General features: G+C 48.9%; 1 protein-coding gene, 2 long non-coding RNA genes and 1 pseudogene across 5 annotated transcripts in view; 2 read left to right on the top strand and 2 right to left on the bottom strand.

Annotated features, from left to right (window-relative positions):
• The window catches only part of Habp2 (hyaluronan binding protein 2), a 34145-nt gene extending 29931 nt beyond the window's left edge, over positions 1-4214 (bottom strand). The window contains exon 1 of one of the 3 annotated variants that reach the window (XR_015681873.1): positions 4026-4194. Coding sequence is in view for 2 of the 3 variants with exons in the window: in XM_087648804.1 (XP_087504930.1) it covers positions 4026-4094 (69 nt within the window). In the remaining variant the exon portion in view is untranslated. 3 annotated transcript variants of the gene reach the window in all.
• A 3682-nt stretch (positions 4215-7896) lies between these two features.
• Positions 7897-15082, bottom strand: part of LOC148007937 (uncharacterized) — an 8320-nt gene continuing 1134 nt past the window's right edge. Inside the window, exon 3 of the long non-coding RNA XR_015648297.1 lies at positions 7897-8690. This is a non-coding gene — a long non-coding RNA (uncharacterized LOC148007937). The remainder of the gene's footprint in view (positions 8691-15082) is intronic.
• On the top strand, positions 14587-14705 carry LOC120100434 (small nucleolar RNA SNORA17; annotated as a pseudogene).
• LOC148007936 (uncharacterized) overlaps positions 14695-15082 on the top strand; it is a 25075-nt gene continuing 24687 nt past the window's right edge. The window contains exon 1 of the long non-coding RNA XR_015648298.1: positions 14695-14994. This is a non-coding gene — a long non-coding RNA (uncharacterized LOC148007936). The remainder of the gene's footprint in view (positions 14995-15082) is intronic.

The raw sequence follows: 15082 nt of genomic DNA, 5'->3' as shown, positions 1-15082 counted from the left end.
ACTGGCCCATTCCAAAATGGCATTACTACTTCACCATCTATGATGTGTTTGAGCAAGAACCATCTAAGTCTACCTCTGCATGCTGGTCTCTCCTTCCTCCCCTCTCTCCCTCCTTCCCCCTTTCCATCAACCAATAAGGTGATGAGGGAAACAGAGGTGGTCCATAGGCATCGCCTCAGCGGTGCAGTGTGGACAGCAACGTGCGCTCGCTGTTTCCAGAATATGCAACTTTTGTGAGACCTTGGGAATCAATATCTCTATTTGAGACGTTCCGCTTCTTAAACGCTGCCTGGCAACTCAAAGACAAAGAAAATGCACTGTGCTGTCTGACCTTCTTGACAACAAGCAAAACTAGGCTGTGAGCAGAAGCGTGCACTCCAAGCTCCCAACGTGCACTCTCTCGTCTACACAGGCCGTTTCTGTGGTTCCGCACCTAGGAGGACTCCAGAAGTCAAACAGTACGGATTTGTAAGCAAACTGAGCATTTTGCCCACACGTCCCTTTTGTGCGGTAATGGAGAAACCAGCATCTTCACGGAAGCAGGACAGGGCTTACAAGTATTGCTCTCTTGTTCTGACCCCTAGAGAGGTAGAATTTCGTTGTGGTCAAGCCCAGTGTACTGCCCTCCCCCGCCCCAACGTTCTGAGAATCACTGTTGAAGAGATTTCTAAGACAGTGCCTGGCTTTCGGACAGCTGGGTGGTCTTCCTGTAAGGATGGGGGTCAGACAGACTCTGTCTGAGGTCTGGCACAAGAGAGTCCAGCAGCTCTGCTCTGGTCCTGTTTCTCCTCTGGAGACCAGGAAAAATGTCACACAGCCATGCTGGGGATAGACCCTGAAAATGATTTGTAAACTAAGAAACACAAGGCAGTCCAGAGCAGGCATGGAGGATGCCTGGAGCTCACCGCCATGGAATCTGAGAATTAATTTCTAAATAAAGTCTCAGGCTGGGGCCAGGGAGATGCTTAGCAGGGAAAGGGGTTTGGTAACAAGTCTGACGATTTGAGTTCAATCCCCGGCTGTCATAGGGTAGAAGGAGATACCTGATCCTCACAGGTTGTCCTTCTGTCTACACACATGCACACACACGCACACACATGCACACACATACACATGCACACACATATGCACATACACACATGCACACACACATAAACAACATACACATACAGACACGTAAACAACATACACACACATACACATACAATACACATATACACACATATTAACAATACAAATATATATACACACAATACACACACATAAGCAACACACATATACACACACATACACACACATAACAACACATATACATACATATATACACACATACACACACATATACACACACATACACACACATACACACACATGCAGAATGATGAAGATGATTATGATAAATGCGTTCTAAGAAGAGCCTCTGATGTATGTGACCCTAAGAACAATTAGCATGACGCCTACAGCATCACTGATGCTAAGACTCCCTTCTTTCAGCTTCAGAGGCACATGGAGCCCATTAGTCCTTACCCTGCAAATGACCTTGTGTCTCTAGCAAGGTGGCTCCTGAGACCACAAGCACCAAGAATCTTGTACTTAGGGACTCAGGCCTGTCCCCTAAAGGTTTAAAGCCTAACAGTGTCATTTCCCAGCTATAGGGATTGGGGCCATGTTATCCAGGTCTGTATGTGTAAAATGTGAATGGTCACAGTACCTATGGCTTGGGGCTCTTTTGGCAGTGAGCCAAGCCAGAGCAAACTTAGGGGCTAGCATTGGGGACTGGCTCTACCACGTGCTATCCATCACCATCATCACCATCACCACCATCACCATCATCACCATCACCACCATCACCACCATCACCATCATCACCATCACCATCATCACCATCATCACCATCACCACCATCACCACCATCACCATCATCACCATCATCATCATCATCGTCGTAGTCGTATTATTATTGATACGGATCTGGCTGCATAGGACAAGCTGGCCCATGTAGCTCGCTCTATAGCCAAGAGTGGCCTGGAATTCATAGTCCTCCTGCTTCCACCTCTTGAGAGCTGAGAGACAACTGGTTATTATTTTTAGCTATGTGTGTAGCAGAGGCCACTCAACCCTTCAGGCTATGTGGCTTTGTCCCGATGAAACCCGAAACTCTTCCAACTTGGCTACTTTGCCCTAGATGCAGTGTGCCAGCCCGTGAAACATGAAAAGACTTCTCAATCACCTGTTTGGCACACATCTGGGTAAGCAAACATGTGAAAACTAGGAGTCCTCTCTTCTGAATTGACTAAGTGCACTGCCCACAGGCTAGCCCTCATATGTTTTCTTTTAGGCATTATTGACTTACAGTTTCATTGATAACCAGAAAATTTCCCTGGATCTTACAAAAATCAAAAAACAAAAACAAAACAACAACAAAAATAAACAGTGTGTGGGAAGGTTAGGTTGGGGAGGATAGTATCCTTTTGTAAACATGAAACATTGTGTCAACCCTTCCTGCCTGCGAACTTTAGGCTCAGTTGTTTTCCAAGGGTGTTCTCTCTGGGCCTCTGATAATTTTCACCACCTTTTTGTCCACCTGTGGGATAGCTGCTCTTTCCTAGGCCCGGGTTCCCACCAAGAAATGACAAGATCAGATCACGGGGCTTGATAGCTATCTATAATTGCAGCCACCACCCCACGGTTTGGGAAGACAACCCTTTTCTCCAGCAAATCACTTGGCCACTGAACCTGGGACTCTGGAAGGCAGCTGAGCTGGGTGTACTGGCTGACAGGTGAGGTGTAACCATTTCTCTTATGGACATGCTAGTAAGCGGGGCTGTAATTCAATTCCATTCCCTTGGGAAATTCCTCATAGGGAAATCCAATCCAAAAGTGCTTAACCGGCTACAAGAAGTTTACAATGACTCCTACCCTCCCCCAGCTCTCTTCCTCATCTCTTTATCAAACAGGTTACGCTCTGAGGTTTTATACAGAAGTTACTCTCATTCTGGGCCCTTTCTCTGAGAACTGACTCTAGGGTGTGGATGGCTCCCCAGTAAAGAGTTTGCCTACCACACGATAAAGACCTTGGGTTTGAGCAGCAGCAGCAGCAGCACCAAGGAAAACAAAAGCAGAAAGAAGGAGCCAAGGTTTACTGGAAGCCGCCATGACTGCACCCTTTTGTTGTCATGACCAAATGAGAGCAGTTGGTTGCTGGCGATTCCTTGGAGGCTCGGGGGACATTATTATGGCTGTGTATGCTGCGGTTGTGCTGTGACAAACTCAAGACTGTTCCTGGATCCAAGGCTCAACACTGAAGCCTCAGTCTATAGCCAGCATGAAAACCCCAGGAAACTACTCGCTGCTTAGATGGGCCAGCATCTCCACCTCATTCAACCCAGAGGTCTCAGTCCCCTGGTCAAAGCTCCCTTACAGCATTTCCCTTTGTCTCCCACAAGCTCCCTTGGACCCTAAGACTAATCGATCTTCCCTGTCTCATCTACTGTGGGCATGGGGAAAAGAAGACTAAGTGTTAACTACAAGGCTTCTCCACACATGAAGACAGCTAAGTAAATCCTTTGCTGGGCTCCTTTCAGCCACCAGGGTATCCACCTTGTCCTGCCGAGGCCAAAGCTCAGGAGTTCTTGTCTTAGTGTCAGTCCCAGATGGCTAGATAATCTGACGTGTGAACTAAGGCTGGTACCCTAATCTTTTCTCCTAGGGACAGAGTATGCAGCTTTCCACGACTTCTCAGAGGATTTCATCCATGCTACCGAGTAGTTGGATGCCCTAGTCACCTCTGTGGGAACGACTTCACGGAGGCTCTGCCATAAGAGCTCATGTCACCACGCACATGTCATTATGAGACGGACTGCCCAGACGTTCCGTGATACAGCCTGTGAAGCTCCTGTGGTCAGGACACAGGCAACTTGTCCTTTCCCAATATAAGATTGTCCTTGCTTCTAACCCAGATGATCTGATTTCTGCTAAAAATCCCCAGAGCCTCTCAATCATAGAGAGGTGAGGCGACCGCTTACCCCGATGGCTGAGTTCCCCACTAGGGCGATTAGCAGCAGAACACGGAACACCAACATCACGACAGACATCTGTGCGGTGGAAGGCGTCTCCCCTTGATCCCTCTACAGTTTCTCTTCTTGCCTATCCCTTTTGGGGGTGGGGGCGGGGGCGGGGATGTCAGTCCCTGGGGATTCCGGAACAAATGGAGAGAATGCAAATTATTAACTAGGCATCAAATACTGTTTAATGTTTCGCGAACCCACTATCTTCATTAAACAAACGGGCAACGTGGGGGTTGGGCAGAGTCAAGGGGTGCCTTGTCTGCCGCAGGGGAAAAAAAGTCTCCAAAGATAGCGGCCAAAATAAAGAGCCCCGTGGCTTGCCGGTGCAGGTAGGAGCTAGGGGATGCTCAGTGCTGTAGGTCTGGATGCACGGGTGACGCCTCAGCCACAGGATAAAGAACTCCAGATCGAGCAAGGACCTCTGCCACCCCTGAGGTTACTGCTAGATTTCTGATCTTCAAGTCTCAACCAGAAGTAAGGCATGGATGGACCCCTAATAACGTCACACTTTATATTCATGAAAGATAAATTAAAGAATACCAAACTGTTATTGACAAACATTGATTCTGGGCCCTTTGAAGTGCTGCCCACGGCAGCTTGTTGGCTTCAAACGTTTTCTTTTTAAATCTCGTTACATAAGGCTTTTATTTTTAATTATTTCCCCCCTTTTGTTGGAGATTTTCTTTGGGGGATGGCAACCGTGGTGCTCAGTTTTGGGGACCATTGTTCTCAGTGTTCCTCACCTAGCAGCACAGGTTGAGGGCAGGCTACAGAAGCAGCGATAGCCTGGGAAGGACGGGTTCTTGTGGACTCAATCGATCTCCGCTAGAGCGGATCCCACACTGTCTGAGCACAATAATCTATGTATAGGCTCCAGGAATCCTCCAGCCCGATTCTTCAATGTAGGCTTGAAACGGTGCCAAATGACTCATGGCTGACAACGCTCACTTCTCTCGCCCGCCATCCCACAGGGCACTCATGCCGCTCAGCCAGAGGCTGCTCCTCCCTCTAGAAGCCAGTGACCAGAGTGGTGAACCCCACAGGCCCTGTCCAGTGCTGGGGCCTGAAGTCAAAGTCACTCACTAGGTGGGTTTTGCGCTGCAAACTTCACAAGGCCACCATGAGGACAACTTCTCCTACCTTGTCAATCTCCCGTCTCTCTCCGTCCCCTAGATGGAATGTTCCTGAGGCTGAGGGAGATGACCAGTGAGCTCCCAAGGAGGATGGTCACTTGGTAGATTTATGTGGGGGGCACGAGCAAGCTGGACTTGTTTTTCTAGCAATTTTTCACTTTTTAAAAATAACTACAGGTTTCCAATACATTGTCTCTTGTGTCCCCAGGGTTTTATTGTCACGATAAGGTGAACTGAACACATTTCTACACTACACTTCCTAGAGAGAATTCTCTATAAGACAGGGTTCTTAGTTAATCTGGGCTTGGCTGGGGAGTTGAAACAGAGCCCTGATCTTCTCCCTTGGTGTCCTCTAGTGAAGGTCCCAGGTGTCCCCACTGGTCTGTGTTCTGGGCACTCTGGCTGTCAGGTTCGCATGCGTTGGGTTGCACGCCCCGAATGGAGCCCTGTCCTGAGCCACAAACTTGGGAAGCTGATTTCCACAAAGCCACTCTTTCCACCCTCAGGAAAGACACACACACAGAGTCCTGGCCAGGACGGGTCCTCTCTGATGTGCCCGGGGCTCTTGTTAACAGAAGTCACATGTGGTGACAGAATGGACATGACTCATGTTTGCTCCTTGTCTTCAAAGCGACAGTCTTCTTCCTGCTAAGCCTTCCATGTGGAGAGACAGCAGCCCAGGAGAGGAGATGGCAGCCTGGGACAGACAAACATCAGCCTGGGACAGACAGCAGCTTGGGAGAGATAGATAGCCTAGGACAGATACACAGATACACACCCTGGACAGACAGTCAGCAGCCTGGGAGAGACAGAGACAGATGGCAGCCTGGGACAGACAACAGCTCGAGGGAGACAGACAGCAGTCTGGGAAAGATGGCAGCCTAGAATCAGAACAGGCCTCCTGGCCACACCTACACTCTAACTTGGGGCCAACCATCTACTTTCTCAGAGCTTCACTTTCTCCACCTGTAGAATGGAAACCATTTCCTCTCCATGGCATTACTGAGAGGTGTGCAGGAGAGGGCCGGGCCAAGGACTGCATGCTTGGTGAGGGGACTAACAAGAGAGAAGAGCTCTGCAGGACATGTTGCCTGTGACATTGAGACATCCCGGTGGGGTGGCCACCTCCTGGGGAAGCCCTGTCTTCTTAACTGGCCTCTCGGGAGGAAGGTGAACAAAAATTCCAAACAGTCCAGACAGTATAAATATTTCAGGTTGTTTCTGGCCACAGAGTTTCTAGAGCAGCTTCTCAGTTCTGCCACGAAGGCAGCTTCGGGCCAGGTTAATGTCAAGAGCACGGTTATGTTCCAGAGTAAATGTAGGAGCAGGGCCACACTTTCCCAGTGCTGCTATAGAAGGAGACACACACAGACCACACACAGTACTCCAGACAAGAGGGGAAGGGCCCTGGACCGATGTCACATGGTCTTCCTCAGAAAGCTAACCCAGAAGGCAGGTACCCTGGTTTCACTAGGGCTCAGCAGTGTTGGCCTTTGTGGGGTGAAAGATGAGAGCTCGCTGAGCCACTCAGGCTGCAAGCATTTACCAAGCACCTACCTTATGGGCAGTGATCTAGGGGATAAGGGGGAGAGTTACCATCTTATAGAGATTCTCACCCAGTGACTGGTCTTGGGTTCTTCATGTCATCCCGGTAAGGACTCAGGTGTGGGGCAGAATTCTTCTCATTAACCTCATGACCCCTTTGTACCTATAACGTCCAGTCCCCTCCATTATCTTCTGTTTGCAGGAGACTCCTAGTCTTTTGGCACAGCACAGACTCTTGGGCATTCGGGTGTGTTCTCCACGAGCAAAGGTTACCTGTTTCCTATTCAGCAGCCATCTTTCCCTCTCATTGTTGCTTGTTGGGATGGCCAGTCCCCAGGGTTAGTCTAAGAAGCATGTCTTGGTGGCAATAGCATCGCTAGGGTCTCAGGCTGGGACTCCTGGGAGACAGAGATGCTGAGATTTGGGCGTGGAGGCTTGTCAGGGTGGTGCTTGTAGGATACTGGGGCGGTGGGGGAGGCAGGTGAACAGAGGGAGGAGTTGGGTTGTACTAGTCACAGCAGGGGTTTATCCTCTGGACAGTTCTGGAGCCCTGGTACCCCTCAGAATTGTCCGACTGTGAACTGAGGAGCCAGGGCCTCTGCCTGACACACAAACACACAAATTAGAATTACCTGAGAGGAGGGAGCCTACCTGAGAGAATGCCTTCATAAGATCCAGCTGTAGGGCATTTCCTTAATTAATGATTGATGGGGGAGGGTGCAGCCCATGGTGGATGATGCCATCCTTGGGCTGGTGGTCCTGGATTTTGTAAGAAAGCAGGCTGAGCAAGCCACGGGGAGCAAGGCAGTAAGCAGCACCCATCCATAGCCTCTCCTTCAGCTCCTGTCTCTCACCCTGTTTGAATTCTTGTACTGACTTCCTTCAACGAAGGACTGCAATGTGGAAGTGAGAGCCAAATAAACCCGTTCCTCACAGTTTCATCACAGCAGTAGAAATCCTAAGATAGAAGTCGATGCTAGCTTGGTGGGGGTACTGCTGTGACAAGCCTGATCATGTTTTGGGGAGGATTGTGGAAGGGCTTTGGGACTTTGGACTAGAAAAGCCACTGAGTTGTTAAGAGCTCAGTGATGTTTTGTGGGAGCTTGGAAGGTAAGAATGTTGAGAGCAGTGCACAGATGGAGGCCTGGCTTGTGTAAAGGCTTTTATCAGAGAGACGTTTGCTATTTTGAATTGAGAGTCTTTCGATTTGCTCAGCTGGAGCTGAAGAGTCAGCTGTAATTAACAAGAGACCAGCAACGCTGAAGTGAAACATTTTCATTACTGGGACAATTGATGCTGGTCAGCTGGACCTAAGAAATCAGAGGTGATTGAGAAGAGGCCAGCACCACTGAGGTGAAATCTTCTGGGAAGTGTTTCCTCAGGGTCAGCACACCGAAGCCGTGTTCTAGAAGCAGCTGAGGTTGTACCTTGTGCTGGTTTTGAGGCATAAAAGGGGTCATGGACAGCAGCTGAGGTTTGGAACTGTGAGAGTCCAGGAAAGGCCATTAGTGAAGGTGTAGCCTTCGTGGCAGTTGAAGGCCCGGGACTGAAGGGGTCATGCAAAGAAGTTGAGGCTTGGCACCAGGAAGAGAATGAATGAGAGGCTATTGGCGAAACTGCAGCGCAGCTGCAGTAGAAGACCCCAGGGTTTTGGAGATGTTGGTGCCATGATCTGACCACCAACAGCAGTGAAGTAGAACCCGCAGGAGCCTAGAAGACAAGCTGTGTGTGCTGCAGAGGGGAAAGCCAGAGAAGTGACTGAGTTCCTTGGAGGAGCCCAGAAGATTGTGAGTGAATCCCAGGTGACTGGACATGGAGTTCTTTACACTGTTGGAGTTTGGTTTTGCTTTGTTCATGCTGTGACTGTGGCCTGATCCTTCTCTCTTGAGGAAGGTATTTAATATAATTTTGATTTCTGTAGAAGCGCAAACCCGGAAGACTGAACCTGTAAGAGAGATTTTACACTTTTAGAGAGAGCGGATGTTTTAAAGAGACTGAAAATATTATGTGTTTACATTAGTAAAGAATGTCGTACTTGTAAAGTTATCTGCATTTTTATTGTGAGATCTTGAGCATAAATCAGAAAGGAAAGGTTGACTCACAGTGATCTGTGTTCATGTGTCAAGTTGACGAGGGTTCAGTTGTGCTGGCCAGTCTTGTGTCAACTTGACACACACTAGAGTTATCTGAGAGGAAGGAACATGAATTGAGAAAAACGCCTCCAGAAGATCCATCTGGAAGGCACTTTCTTAATTAGTGATTGACCGGGGAGGGCCTAGCCCATTATGAAAGGCTGTGCCTCTGGGCTGGTGGCTCTGGGTTCTATAAGAAAGCAGGTTGGGTAAGTTACAGGGAGCAAGGCACTAAGCAGCATCCTTCCATGGCCTCTGCATCAGCTTCTGTCTCCAGGTCCCTGACATCTTTGAGTTCTTGCCCTAGTATCCTTCAATGCCATGCTACAATGTGAAAGTGTGAGCCAAATAAACCCTTTCCTCCCCAACCTGTTTTTGGTCACAGTGTTTCATCACAGCGACAGAAACCCAAACTAGGATAGTTGACGTTAAAATAAACATCTCCGGTCTCTATATGGTCTAATCAGAGATGGCTGAGGTCACAGGCATGGTTAGGTAGATTCATGGGCAGATGACAGATGTTCAGTAGATTACCCAATACCCAATAGAAAGCCAGGAACGCTTGTTCAGTATTGCCTTCACTATGGCTGAGTCCCGATGGAGAAGGAGACATCTGTCATAATTTACACCCTACAGAAACCATGTTTCCAGGAGAGAAGTTGTTCTCTGCCCCCACGGACAATTCCTGGTTAATCCTGATTGTTAGGAAAAGTCATGATCTGACAGGTGCAGACCTAAGTTGGATGCACAAGGTGGGAAAGCTCAAAGACACCGAAAGCCCTGAATTCCTGGTGGTGCTTTGGCATGGCCAGAGGATGTGTGCCCTGCTGTGGAGCTGAACCAGGAGGATGATAGATCCGTGACAGCTATCCTCTTCTCCAAGACAAGTTTTGAACTCCCAGCACATGATGGTGTTTAGGCAGTACCAGTAAAAGGTTGGAAGGAGTGTCTTGGCTCTCCCAAGCTGGTCATCTTCAGGAGTACCAGCATATGTCGGCTTTAAATGCGTGAACTGTGTGTGAACAAGCCCCACATTCCTCCAAGGCCCTGCTTGATCTGGCTTCTGCCGACTCCACCAGCCGTGCTTTCTACCCTGCCACTTAATTAATATGCTCTCCTTCTTGTCATATCATTACCATCCCACTTAGGGCTTGCTGTGAAGCAACCATTGATACATATCTGTTGTATAGATAGGTGAGGGGTGGGAGATAAACAGATAGGTTAGTTGGTAGAGAAATGGCCAGATGGTGAACGAATGAATGGGTGGGGGTAACTAAGAGGATGTGTAAATGGGTGGGTGGATGGAGGGATAAAGTCATGGATAGACAGAGGGATAGATGGATGGGTAGATGAAAAGATGATAGGCTGGCAAATGGGTGGGGCTTGTGGCTGGCTGGATAAATGGACAAATATATGGGCAGATGGGTAAATATGTGAATGGATGTATATATGGATAGATGCATGAATGAGGGATGGATAAGTGGGTAGATGGACAGGTTAACGATGAATGAATGTGTACAGGATGGATGGATGGATGGGTGGGTGGGGGGGTGGGTGAATGGATGGATCTATACAGGGCTTGATAGATAGATAGATGGATGAATGGATGGATGGAAGAACAGGGGGCAGTCATGCTTGATCAGAAGACAGACGCCATCTTTTGGCCAAGGTTCATGAGCTCCAAACTGTGGCAAGCTCCCCTTTGCCACATAGACTGTAGCTTGATGTCACTGGTAGTTCTGACTTCTACACACCACGAGCTTTGGAAAGAGATGGGAGCCCTGGTGTAGCCCAATCCAATGTGACGTACACATCGTAGCTCCCTCCCCAGTACTTGACTGACCTGTTCACATTCCTGCCATTTCTTTAAACTTTCAGTGGGACTTCAATCTCCCCCCTCACGTTTCCAATTTCCTCTGTTCACATGGTGTCTAAGGCAGGGAGCATGCGTCTCCCCCTGGTGGCTCCCATCCCATCAATCAATTCTGTGGAAACACAGCCTGCCTGCTTGGATCTGCTGTCTCACAAAGAGCCATCACTCGGGCTGTGTGATGCTTCTGGTTCTCAGTGCCATCTTTGATTTATTAAACAATTTTTTCCAGTTAAATCCTGCATTCGTTTAGCACCTGGAAAATCCTCTCCCTCCCATGAAATAGAAAAACCTCAAAGAGAGAGGGATCTAGAGATTTGGATGTTGAGACTTCTTGTTTTTCTGAAAACCGTGTGCCCAGATTTTCAAAGCCTCTTCACTTTGAAGGAAGAGGGACCTTGGAGTCCCTCTCCAAAATGAATTTCTAGACATTTTCTGGCATTGCTGGCTTCCCAGATCCCATCTGTATGCTGGCTATGTGCTGTGCAAGCAACAGTTTGGGTCGGCATTAGATAGCCAACTTAAAAAAGCAAAAGCCACTGGCTCGCTGAGTTACTTTGTAACTGTTTAATCTTCCCGAGTCTGTCTTAAATAAGTTTTGTGCTCAAATGTGCATGGTGATGTGAGCAGCAGTTCCTGAAACACAGCAGATACTTAATTTGTATTAATTTGCCCTTTTCTTTCTACTTAAATTTTCATTTTCCCTTATGGAACTGGGGACTGATTGAACCTGAGACCTTGCATGTTTTATATAAGAGCCGTGCCACTGTGCAATGCCCCAGCTCTCTTTTTAACCTTTGTTTAGAGACAAGTGTCTCACCAAGTTGCCAAGGCTGGCCCCAAACTCCCCTTGTAGCCTTGGTTTTGAGCCCATGATCCTCTTGACTCAACTTCCCAAGTCCTGAGATTATACGTGGACCACCATGCTTGGCTTGTCTGTAATTTTTCATGGAAAATGTGCATTGTTCTCCAAGTGGGCACAGCAGCCAATGGGAATTTAACAAAACCGAGTCAGGCAGGGTGGAGACAGCAACAGGCACTTAGGCAGGTGCCGTCCAGTTGTGTGATGCCTCTCATGGAACACACATTTCTCCAGTCATTTAAGAGGTCACTGTGGGCCTGGTAGCATTTCATTCTAAGGAACACCAGAAAACATCTCTGTGGAAAAAAATCAAACAGACAGATCTACAGACGCTCGTAAAACTGGAACCTTTCGAAAGTACTTGGCAACTCTCGGAGGGAGGTATGTGGGGAGAATGGTGGGGACACACAGTGGCCATCTGTACTGGCTGGTTTGGCTTGACACAAGTTGGAGTTATCGCAGAGAGAGGAGCCTCGCTTGAGGAAATGCCTCCATGAGACCCAGCTGTAAGACATTTTCTCAATTAGTGATCAAGTGGGGAGGGCCCATTATGCATGGTGCCATCCCTGGGCTGTATAAGAAAGCAGGCTGAGCAAGCCAGCGGAAGCAAGCCAGTAAGCAGGACCCTCCGTGGCTTCTGCATCAGCTCCTGCATCCAAGTTCCTGCCCTGTGTGAGTTCCTGTCCTGATTTTCTTCGGTGATAAACAGCAACGTGGAGGAACTGTAAGCTGAATAAACCCTTTCCTTTCCAACTTGCTTCTTGGTCATGATGTTTATGCAGGAATAGAACCCTAAGACAACACCTACCATGGCAGGCTATGAATCCTTGCCCTCAGCATGCACTCCAACCACAGACCGTACGTAAAGTGACACTAGTTGTCACTCGGGTGATTATCTTCATTGTGTGTGTGTGTGTGTGTGTGTGTGTGTGTGAGTACACATGTGTGCACTAGTACAGGCTTTGAGTATATGGATGGAGATGAGAAGCTCGACTTCCTCACAGCCCTCGGTTCTGAGTTTCAGCTTCATTGTCTACTGATGTGGTGGATATGAGGACATTACCTTACAGAACTGCAACTCGTGCTTAGGATGGACCAAGTTCCAAGTGCTTGGGTTCATCTGGGAATATGAAAGCAGCCAGCCTCCAGAGTCTACAGCAGGATCCCCCATGGTACTGTTTCTGGGTTCAGTCAAGCAAGCCAGGAAACAGAGTGGGATCCAATTTTACTGTCTCAGGAGGCACCACAATCCCAGTTGGTCATCACAAAGATTGCTCAAAAGACGCTTCAAATAAATGAACGATACTAAAGGTAGACAATGACATAAAGGAACGAACAGACGCTATTTCATAGTCTGTGCAGAATGAAATATGTGGGAAGAAGGCTATGTGTCCACTGCCTTTACCATGGACGTTCAGGGCTACACAATCCTCCCAATGGCTCAGCTGTGCTTGCAAAAGAACCCTTTCCCTAAATGCCTGAAAAGTCAGCCTGAGGACTAACAGGAACCTTTCCCTGAGTGTCTTCATGTCTCCGTGCATACTGTAGAACTGCTTTGTGGGTAAAGCCACTCTCTGTGTAGCAAGAGTGGGCCAGGAAGAGGCGTTGCTCCCAACAGCTCTTGCCTAGAGTTCCCTGTTATTTCCAGAAAAGTCTGAAGGCCACCCAAGGCATGGCTGGCTCCGGTCAGTCTGTGGCCTCTAGAGGGTTTGAAGCTGTGTTTGTCAGGTGGTATAGAACCATACTTTATGCTGTCACTATGGCATATGTGAAATTGAAAACCAGGTCCCTGAATTTGAGAAGACAGTACAGTGTGACTCTGAATGAAACTTGCTCCATGGGTTGGGGGTTAATCCTCTTGGAGCATCTCTGTACCTTGAAACAAATGAGAGAAACTTCCTCGAACCCCAGGAAACCCGACTGTAAAAAAATAGTTTATTTGACCCATGGGGACAGCGTTGTTATTTGGGGCCAGCATCGCCCAGGAGTGCAGTGTCCTGTGAAAGCATGAAGCCTGTTCTTTCCTTGTTCCTGCTGACCGGCTAGTTGCCCTGGACTGCTGTGTATTGATCATGGGGTGTGATTGTACTCTGTGCCCTGCAGCTCTTCTGCCACTGACCGTGTCATCCCTGCTTGTCAAACAGCCTGGCAGTGGGCAGTTTCGCTTCGTGAATGGCTCTGTGTCTCTGGAGTTTAAGTCGTCCCCTGACCTGCTGTCTGAGCTTGCCCTCCGGCAGAGAGGCGTGAGGAGGATGTGAAGGAGCCGGCTGCCGCTTGTGCACCTGTCAAGTAGCCTCCACCTCAGCCTTCTCAGCCCCACCTCAGCTGTAGGCCTGTGGCTGAGGCCTGTGATATCTATGCTTGGACTCGTGCAGCTGCCTACGGACTTTCAGCCTTAAGGCCCTGCTTCCACTGTGGTGGAAGGAAGAGCCTAAGAGGTCTGGTGTCACTGCTGCTTGAAGCTCACCAGTGTTGCCACACTGTCCACAGGACAAAGTTCAGCTGGATTGATGTGATACACAAGGCTCTGCTAATCTATTCCTGGTAGCTTGCGCTCCCTCCCCGGGTCTCCAAGCTCCTCTCATGCCTGTCTCCACACCAGAACATTTCCTCAGCACATACCCTGACTAAAGCCTTCCAATGTCTCCATTTGAGGAAGGTCTTATCCATATCTGGCCTTGGACAGGGTCCCACACTTGTTCTAGTACCTAAGTTCAAAGGTCTTCTCTTCCCTGGGATTCAGAGCTACCTCTCCACCTACAGATGGGCCACTTTGGCTGTCTGTGGCCTTAGGACCTCGGTGGGCCACTCATGGGCATACTTTGGGTCTGACACTGTGGTTGGCTGGTGCTCCATGTTGCTGGCTAAAGGTATGGAAATGAATGCGTCATTTTATGGGTGTGAGAGAAAACCCAGGTCTCAGAGAGGGTGGTTGTGAGAAAGAGAAGCAGCAAGATGGGCTTAGAAAGATGGGGCACCTGCCCCTAGAGGCCTTGTAGGTGTGGCCGCTGTGTCACATGTGTGTCAGTAGGTGGCAAAGAGGAGAGAGGCCGTGTCTATGTGTTCTGACCTGTGACCATCTGACGTTCCTAGAAAAAAAGGCGAGCCTGAGCTGGCCATCAGTCTAGCGCCAGGCAGGCTCAGATGGGCTCCCAGAATGGGGAGCAAGCCAGAAACTAGGAGAACTCTGCTTGAGACTGTGGACTCTGGGCAGGAGTGAGCCCAAGACAGATGACCCTCACAAGGGGCCACTGGGCAGGCCCAGGTGAGGAGTGAGCTTAAGACACCCACCAGACCAGCACTATGAAGCCCATACAGGGAGCTAGCCTGAGATGACCACCAGTCCAGACCATGCCCAAGATGACCCTCTGCCTGGCTCCATAAGGTATGAGTATAGAACTCCTAAGACCATTCTGAGATGATCCCAGACCCTCAGGGACCCAGAGGAGAGAGGAAGTGGAGAAGTAAAGAGG

Source organism: Rattus norvegicus, chromosome 1, assembly GCF_021556685.1.
Source record: "Rattus norvegicus strain SHRSP/BbbUtx chromosome 1, alternate assembly SHRSP_T2T, whole genome shotgun sequence".
In the NCBI taxonomy this organism is placed as follows: domain Eukaryota; kingdom Metazoa; phylum Chordata; class Mammalia; order Rodentia; family Muridae; genus Rattus; species Rattus norvegicus.
Note: the sequence above shows the minus strand (reverse complement) of the source record. Positions and strands in the feature narration are given on the sequence as shown.